Source organism: Thermothielavioides terrestris, chromosome 3 (assembly GCF_000226115.1).
Source record: "Thermothielavioides terrestris NRRL 8126 chromosome 3, complete sequence".
Lineage (NCBI taxonomy): Eukaryota > Fungi > Ascomycota > Sordariomycetes > Sordariales > Chaetomiaceae > Thermothielavioides > Thermothielavioides terrestris.
The window spans coordinates 3,336,438-3,344,635 of record NC_016459.1 but is presented as its reverse complement, the minus strand read 5'-3'; the positions used below and the strand labels follow the sequence as shown (position 1 = coordinate 3,344,635).

At 60.2% G+C, this 8,198-nt stretch overlaps 3 protein-coding genes across 3 annotated transcripts; 2 read left to right on the top strand and 1 right to left on the bottom strand.

Moving 5' to 3' along the window:
• Nucleotides 1-1,679: 1,679 nt before the first annotated feature.
• THITE_2117637 (uncharacterized protein) lies at nucleotides 1,680-2,620 on the top strand. The gene is made up of 3 exons (XM_003654502.1): nucleotides 1,680-1,862; nucleotides 2,006-2,517; nucleotides 2,567-2,620. Exons 1-2 carry the CDS (start codon nucleotides 1,796-1,798, stop codon nucleotides 2,467-2,469), a joined length of 531 nt encoding a protein of 176 aa, XP_003654550.1. The 5' UTR covers nucleotides 1,680-1,795; the 3' UTR covers nucleotides 2,470-2,517; nucleotides 2,567-2,620.
• Nucleotides 2,621-2,721: 101 nt separating this feature from the next.
• Nucleotides 2,722-4,356, bottom strand: THITE_2052208 (uncharacterized protein; the record flags this gene model as incomplete). The annotated part of the gene is made up of 3 exons (XM_003654501.1): nucleotides 2,722-3,044; nucleotides 3,105-3,875; nucleotides 3,963-4,356. 3 exons carry the CDS (start codon nucleotides 4,354-4,356, stop codon nucleotides 2,722-2,724), a joined length of 1,488 nt encoding a protein of 495 aa, XP_003654549.1.
• A 764-nt stretch (nucleotides 4,357-5,120) lies between these two features.
• Nucleotides 5,121-7,949, top strand: THITE_2049454 (uncharacterized protein; the record flags this gene model as incomplete). Its single annotated transcript, XM_003654500.1, has 3 exons — nucleotides 5,121-5,231; nucleotides 5,300-6,650; nucleotides 6,715-7,949. 3 exons carry the CDS (start codon nucleotides 5,121-5,123, stop codon nucleotides 7,947-7,949), a joined length of 2,697 nt encoding a protein of 898 aa, XP_003654548.1.
• Nucleotides 7,950-8,198: the final 249 nt, after the last annotated feature.

The window sequence follows — 8,198 nt, the reverse complement described above, 5'->3', positions numbered from 1 at the left end:
GGTTGGTATATAAGAGCGCAGGTCCGCATCCCTGGACTCTCTGCCGGCATCTGCTTCGGCATCCAGCTGGAATGCCTTGGTGGTATGTTGGTTTCCGGTGCCGTCGCTGTCGATCAAACCATCAACGATACGGTCTGGGTGGCTGCGGGTAGCTGTGCACGGGTCTCACGGGCCTCGCATGGCTGCCCCTGGAATCCTGGATGCGGGGAAGGGGGCGGCCTTCCCCGCAAAGCTTTCTAAATACTGTAACATGCACGGATAGCATGCAGGAAGATTTGCGATCGAACTGTTGATCGCCGTCGTGGTCAAAGGAGTCAGCTTGATGTTCATCGGCGAGACTTCGTGATTGGAGGAGGTAGAAAGTGTCGGCAGAAAGACGGCTCCACACAACCGGACACTATTCTCGGCTTCTACCACGCGCTGGATCATTCACTCACGTCCCTATGATGCAAAGACATTGCCAAGGACGGATTCTTGTCAATGCCCGATTACCCCGAGTGATAAGGTCAGACTCACCAGTAGCCATGGAGACCGAAACCCATTCGCTGAGGCAGCCTCGCTTTGCAACTGCATCCGTTCGAGATTATTAATTGCCGCTCTCTGGCTGCAGACCATTTTGAGCCTCCCTGGAAACACGTGCGCTGGGCTCAGTCTGGATTCGCTCTCCAAGACGGAGCATGAGACGCGGTGCCCTCCGCAACCCGGAATGGTTGGCGCATACATGTACCTATACTTGAGTACTGTGTGTACAAGCTTGACCACTGAGCGGAAGATGCGCGGTGCTTGAAGTCGCCGTCCATGAACGTCCCTGTGTTTTGTTAGTACTCTTCCTTCCCGAACATGTGTCGATATAGTCGAAGTGAGGAGCCCAGACTCTTCGCTGCCGAGCCGTGGCAGCCGCAGGTTGCCAAGCAGCATTCATGTATTTTGCTTGGCGGAGGGCGCTTTGGAGCCGCGATGCGGCGATGATAGGCTCTCCCCAGAATATGGCGCCATCGGAACCCGGGGCGTGACGAGCCAGTTCAAAGCCACCCATTGGCTTCCATCGGTCAACGTGGAGCCGGGAGCGCGCTGCCGGCATCTCTCCACTGCGCCGCTACCCGAAAAGTAGGATAAGGCAAAGTTTATCTCGACCTCACTCGATCCTATGCCTGTTGATTACATTACGCTGGCTTCCTCGCATTGGAATCCTGATGCTGAGCGTAAGACATGTATCGCCGCGTCGACCACTGCCCGCCTGTTCACCCGCTCCCGGTCTGCCAGTTTGTCCGCGCACAGCCATTTCCCCGGCATCCACACCGCGAGTGGGGTTGCAAGAGACCAACCGGAGCCCGTCGCGCCGTCACTCACCGCGGGATTTCTCAGCAAGCCCCAAGCAAAAGGCGACGGTGAATTTGTCAGCCGCATATCCCTTACCGCTTCACGCCCAGATCAGTAATCGATGCGGCTCATACCTGGGTAGCGGTCTGCACACTGTTGCATGGAGAACACGTTGTGCAAGCCACTTGGAGAGACGCGTCGTCCAGACTTGGCACCGACGCCGTGTCCCGTGTAAAAGATGACCCGAGCGTTGGATCACGGAACTTGACACGGACCGACTGCACTGACGGACCCCGCCGGGGATCCAGCAGGAGAGTGGATATATATATATTTGGACGGCTCCTTCCCCCTCAAATGCCCCTCCTCAACTTCACCGGCAGTCTCAAGCTCCCAGAATCTTCGACAGTTGCGCAGCCAACGACACTGAAAGCAGCTCCCTCGAACGCAGCGAACAATAGTCTCAGTCCCCGCCAAAATGTCCGGCATCGATCTCTACAATGCCACCATCGGCCTCTGCAACCACTCCCTCCACACCCTTCTCCGTACGTCAAAGCGGAGCTTCCTTTCTTTTGCCGCTCCCCTCTCCGGGCTTGCTCCCGCGGTCTCCCGTTGCCCCGGACAGGGAAGAGAAAAAAAAATAAAAGAAAAGAAAAGAAAACAATAATCAGCTGACATTGTTCAACAGACATCATCGAGAAGGCCAAGGCCCATCCGGATGCGGCCGAGCTCGCCTCAGCCCGCCTCTACCCGGACATGCTGCCCTTCTCGTTCCAGGTGATCATCGTGTCCAACTTCGCCAAGAAGACGGTCGAGCGCCTGACCACGCCCCCGGAGCCGCTCCCCGTGTGGGAGGACAAGGAGACGACCTTTGACGAGCTGGTCGCGCGCATCAACAAGACGCTCGCGCTGCTGGCGACCGTGAAGCGGGAGGACCTCGTGCCCAAGGAGCAGACCGTCCGGTACACGGGGAAGTTCGAGCCCGTCCAGGCCTCGACCGAGCAGTATGTCCTGACCTACAGCATTCCGAACATCCTTTTCCACGTCACTACCGCCTACGACATTCTGCGCCACAAAGGTGTGGATGTGGGCAAGGCCGACTTCCTGCAGGGCTTCATCAAGGACCTCAACCTCAAGCCCGCGGCTCAGTGAGGGTGCAAGGTGATGGCGCAAGCGGGAAGTGTGCAGTGGGCGGGAAAAGTATGTCAGCCGAGTCTCTGATGCAGGTGCAATAAATTGACAAAAAAAGTGTTTGTCAAAACTGCTGTGCATTCTCGTGCCGTTATACTGTCATTGAGCTGAACATGCTACTGCAACCTCCAACAACGGAGATCTCATTGCGTCATCTCATTGCGTCATCTCATTGCGTCAGCTCCCTGCGTATGGCCACACATGGGTAATAGCTCAAAATCCCAGGACCTCGTTTGCCTGCTGAACGGCCGCCTTTCCGCCCTCTGTGTCTCCCTCCACCGTAGCCAGCTTACCAAGGCCCATGGCTTGGACACCCACAGGATCGCAGTACTTCTTGACATAGTCCTCGGTGGCCCGCCCGATATGCCGTGATTCTCCCTCACCACCCGGGAAATCCGGTCCAGGCGTGCCTTGCAGAAACGCGGCGCGCTGGCGGGCCACGTATTCGGCGCTGGCCTTGGTTGTCGGGCACACCGGGATGTACAGGACGCTCGAGTCCGACGTGCCGCCGTGCTTCTTGTCAACGGCGTGGATTGCTAGGCCAAACATTGTCAGCATCGTCTGTGCCCGACCTCCCCAGGGACGGCCAGACTCACTATCGCAATGCCAAACGACGTAATCCCCCGGCCGTACCTCCGGCACGTGCACCATCGTCCTCTCCAGCTCCAGATGCGGATGCAAGCCCTCCGGAAACTCCTGCGCACAGCCGGGCATCGCACCATGCAGCTCGCTGTCCATCTTCTCGCCGGCCGTAAACTCCCAATTCCCTTCCTCCAAGAACCTGTCCTTGTCCCCACCGACCTCCGGCAACCCCTTCCGCGCCCTAAAGAACGGCCTCAGCAGCGCGTACACCGCGCTCTCCCTCACCAGCGGATTCACCAGCAGCGTCCCCTCCCCGGGCGCGGCCCTGCTCATGGCCAACCACCCCTGGAACATGCGAAACATGCTGCACGCGCCGAGCCCACCATACAAATCCGTCACCGCGTGCACCCTGCCCGCCGCATCAAACGGATCATACCCCCCCGGCGCATGCTCCTCATCAGCATCCGCATCCGCATCCCACCGCCCGCTGAAAACAGCCTCATACACCCCTCCGCGCCCGTACCCTTGCTCCTCCCAGCGCTCGACGCTGCCGCCGTCCTGGTGCGGCCCCAGCGCGAACGCGGCGTCGCCCGGCGTCCGGATGCGCAGGCGGTCGGCGTAGCACAGCGGCGTGCGCAGCGAGACGGGCGCGCGCGGGTCCGACGTGCGCCACAGCGCCGTCATCAGCGCCGTCTGGGTCTGCAGCAGCGCCGGGTGGCACCGCGCGCGCAGTTGGGTCGGGGACCAGTAGAGTTCTAGGACTTGGGGTGCAGACGGGGGGAAGCCTTTTGTTTTCCCAAAAGCGGGGAGGGGCGTGTTAGTTCCATGGTGGTGGTAGAAGTGGAATGGGGAGGGATGGGATATGTATATACCTCGGGTGTGCGGGTTCTGGCGGACGTATTCCTCGATCTCGAACTTGTACGCCCGGGCTTCGTCCTCGGGGATCACGCCCCTGATGAGGGCCACGCCGCGCTTGTGGATCTCGGGTTTCAGTGCGCGGAGGTCGGCGTGCAGGTGGCTGAAGCGGACCTCGGGGATGATGGCGGGTCCGGCCCGCGCGATGAGCTCGTTTTCTCTGCGCAGCGCTGCGAGCAGCCGTTTCCAGCTTGCTACGACGGCGTCTTCGTGCCCCGCAACCAGGCGCAGTTTGAGCTCGCGGAAACGGTCGGAAAGAGGCTGGGCTTGCCTCCCTGAGAGAGAGGCGAAGGAGTCCGAGATGTCGCCCACTGCCTTGCCGGGAGGGGAGGAGCCGTTTGTGGACGCCATGAAGGTGGCATATCGAAGCTGTTGTCGTGAGAACAACCGTGGTGAAGCCGGGCTAAGGCCACCACGGCTGTGGCGGAGGGATATGGAAAGCATCCTAGTGGACAGCGAAAGGTGGTAGCATGAGACTGGGTGAGTGATGAAGAGTCTTGTGGACAGTCCAGCTCTGATGCGTCGAGACGGGGTGAGATCATCGCGTAGGAGATAAAACTCATCTTGGGAAGTAAAATGCCGTTAGGGAATCAGTGATATATTGTCTACCAACGGCGCCAGGCCCAGTCCCGTCTTGCTCCTCGCTGGAGGTGAAGCAGCGGAAGTACCCCATTGGGAAGCGCTGTCATCTGGGCAGACGTCATCGCTATGTGGAGTCTCCCGTTGGAAGCGCTGCGGGCGTACTCCGTCTCGGTATCCTCGGATGGATGGTACAATAGAATTAAGAACAGTGGTGTTAGCGGGTGTAACAACCTAGCCACCGGCCACTGGTTTGAGGTACAGTCTCAGCGTATTCTGGGTTGGTCCTGTACACACCCGGTCGTGTGTGCAGTGTAACTGAGGTAAGGGACGCGCGTGACCATGCGCGGTGTCACTCTCGGCCATCGTTATCGTCCCAGCGGAGCAACCAAAAGGAGCAAGTCCGACTCCACACCGTCTCACTTCCTCTCTTGATCCCGCAACACAGAACACCAATATCTCGGCATTTGACGACTCGCACGACGGTTCCCACCTCCTCGTGGGATAGAACATCAGATGAGACATTTTCGGCTCCAATGGCTGGCGGACATACCCAACAGGTCAAATTTGTGGGGCACGATGCTGCCGGGCTGCCGGTGAAGAGGAAGCAGGTCAATCAAGCGTGTCTGCCTTGCAGGAAACGCAAGGTATCTCTACTGTCTCCTGTCCTGTTTGCCTTCAGAAACACAGCTGATTCCGCTAGAAACGCTGCCAGCACGTTCCCGACGCCCATGTTCCAGAGGCACTCGCAACGGAAAAAGGCCATGATCGGGGACAGGCAGTGTCTCGGGCGGCCCCTGCAGCGCCTTCGGGCGCCCGAGAACGCGGTCGCGGTGACGTCCCCGACAGAGACACCTCTGACGCCGCTGCTCAGTTGCTCCGTTTTTTCCACCACGCCTCCGACAAGGCGCCGGTAGACACCCCCAACACGGACCAAACCGAGCAGCCCCGGCAGATGTCCCCCGCACCGCCTTTCCTCGGGGATCTGAATCCCGAGAGCATCCTGGTGGAAGCAACCATGGCCACAGCCCCGGGACCGAAGACACCTCAGACCGAGAACCAACCAGATCACCAGAGAATCGGCTTCCTGCCTCCGACGTCGCCCCACGAGTCGAGGCCGCCAGCCGCGCGAGATAGAAGCACGGGCAGCCCTAAGCTTGTCGACGACATCCCTGGGCCCTTCTTCTCCGTCCCCAAGGAAGACGGCACGCGGTTCACGATACACGTCCAGGACCCGGCTAAGTTTGCCACCCTCGCTCAGACCCTGGCGAACCGCGCGCTTGCCGACAAGGTGATGCCATCAGATGCGGAGTGGAACACTCTGAGGGACATCTACCTCGCGAAAATCCACCCCATCTTCCCCATCTACGACGACTCGACTCTGCTGGCTCTCCCAGAGGAATCCGGTTTGCGCGGATTGATCCAGGCTTCTGTTTGTCTTGCCGCAGCTACCGACCCCGAAGCCAGCAGGTTCCTGACTTTCAAAAACCACGTGCTAGGAGCGTCACCGTCCAGAACGGTGGTTCCGTACGATGAATACTCGCGCGGGGTGGCTGACTTCATCAACAAGCGCCTCGCTGAATTACAAGCGGCCCGACGAATCTCCCTTGTGCAACAAATCCAAGTCATGGCCTTGACCTGCCTCTACTGGCAACCGGCGCACCCTGCCGAGCGCTTCGAGCCGATGTCGCTGTATGCCCGACTCGTTGCCCTGGTCCACACGCACGGCGTTCACTTGGACGTGCTCGCAAGGACACAGGCCTGCAGGCCGCAGAACAGAGAGAGAAGCGGCAGCAGACTCTTCAAGTGCCTCTACGCGCTCGACCGCTTAGTCGGGTCCATCGGCGGGCGGCCATTCATGTTCCACAACTACGATCTGATGCGGGTTCCGCGGCCAGAAGCCGACGACCCGCCTATTTTCCGCCTCTTCATCGCCCTGATCCTTTTGTTGGATCAGGTTGTCGAGCTTTATCGGCCAAGCCCCAAGATCAGCTACGTCGACATACCCGTCTTCGAGCACATGGTCATCGACGCCGGCGCTGAAGGCGAACCCGACAGTCTTCTAGGTCGGGCTTCCATCGTCTTGTTAGGAGTTACCGTGAAGTGAGCTAACGTGAGCTGGTCCTGCAGCGACTCTGGAGGTCCTCTACCACGCCATCGGCGTGCTCTCGGTTCGCATGCCTCGAGACCGCTTCCGAACCGCCCCCGAGTGCGATACGCTGCCCGGCCCTCGAACCGAGCATCTCCCGCCCAGCAGTGTGAACGCGCGGAGATCCCACGGCGCGGACCGCATCCTCGACGTCATCAGAGACTACAGGCTCAGCCCGATGCCCTTCATCCCTTATGCACTAGCGCTCTCTCTCGGCGTGGCGTACCGCAAGTGGCGTTTCAGCCGGCTTCCTATGTTCCGGACGAGGGGTGGCGCTGACTTCAAAAAGGTGCTTCCGGTCCTGCAAGACATGGGTGCCATCTGGAGCAGTGCCCGTCTGAATGGGCAGCTTGGCCAAGCAGTGGTGCTGAAGCTGGATCGGAACGAGATCATGGGTAGGAAACGGGTGCAGAAGACGACGGGGACTGCCCGACCTGGGCGGGGACCGGTCGGAGTCGTCCGTCAAGACGCAGACAACCACCAGGATGTACCGACAGACGGGCCAGACAGGACTGGCGCTGAGCACGAGGCCCAGCCCACCAACAGCCCGAATTCAACCAGCAGAGCGGCTTCGACACTTCCTGAAGCAAGTACAAGTACTACGCCTCCTGCCGCGGCGTCCAACGCTGGTGTGCCTCTTGAACCGCCCCAAACCCGCGACCCCGAGCGCGCCGATGTCAGCAATCCAAAGGCTCCGCCACTCACTCCGCACGGATCTCTTCCCTCACCAGCGACCTCATCCCTTCCTGAACAACCACACTCTCTACCTTTGAACTGGACCACCCCAGGCAACAATGACCCCAACCAGACCAACGCACCCACCTCCTCGCCCTGGCCAGCTCCGAGCAAAACCGCGCCTCCCCGCCACAACCCCCTCGACCACCAACCCCCGCCGCCCGCCACAGCAGCGTACGAGTACCCGCAACTGGACGACGCCATTCCCCTGCCGGCGGACATGCTACCCCAACCCAGCGGCAGCGGTAGCGGTGGTGGCAGCGCACACGGCGAGACGACAGCGCCGACGGAGAAGCCGGCGGAGCGGGGCAGCAACCTGGACGACTTCCTCGCGGACGGCGACGGCGACGACGACGGCGACGACGCGCTCTTCCGCGCGTGGGACCCGCGCTTCGCGCAGTCGGTCGACTTCTCGTTCAGCAGCATCCTCGACCCCGGGAACCCGTTTGCGTGGCCTGAGTATTGTAGCTATTTGTCGTGAGGGGGGTTGGGGGGAGGGCGTTTGTCTTTTGTGCCTGAGTGGATTGCAAAACTGGTTTGATGTGATTTTGTGGCCTGTCGTCAGTCGTCGGCTTGGGTCGTCTGAGGCTTTCCATGATGATGTAGACGGAGCTATGCGACTGTTTGAAGAAAAACGACAAGACATGCCGTTGATGCCGCTCGAATCCCTTGCCCTGCTTCCTACCGCCTCGTGCTGCTGGGTTTCCCCTTCATCCTCCGAAGGAACCTG

Bases quoted from the DNA above. Each gene is read 5' to 3' on its own strand.
- THITE_2117637 (XM_003654502.1), top strand. From the start codon at position 1,796: ATGTCCGGCATCGATCTCTACAATGCCACCATCGGCCTCTGCAACCAC. The intron at 1,863-2,005 runs GTACGTCAAAGC...ATTGTTCAACAG, and splicing joins CTCCCTCCACACCCTTCTCC to ACATCATCGAGAAGGCCAAG.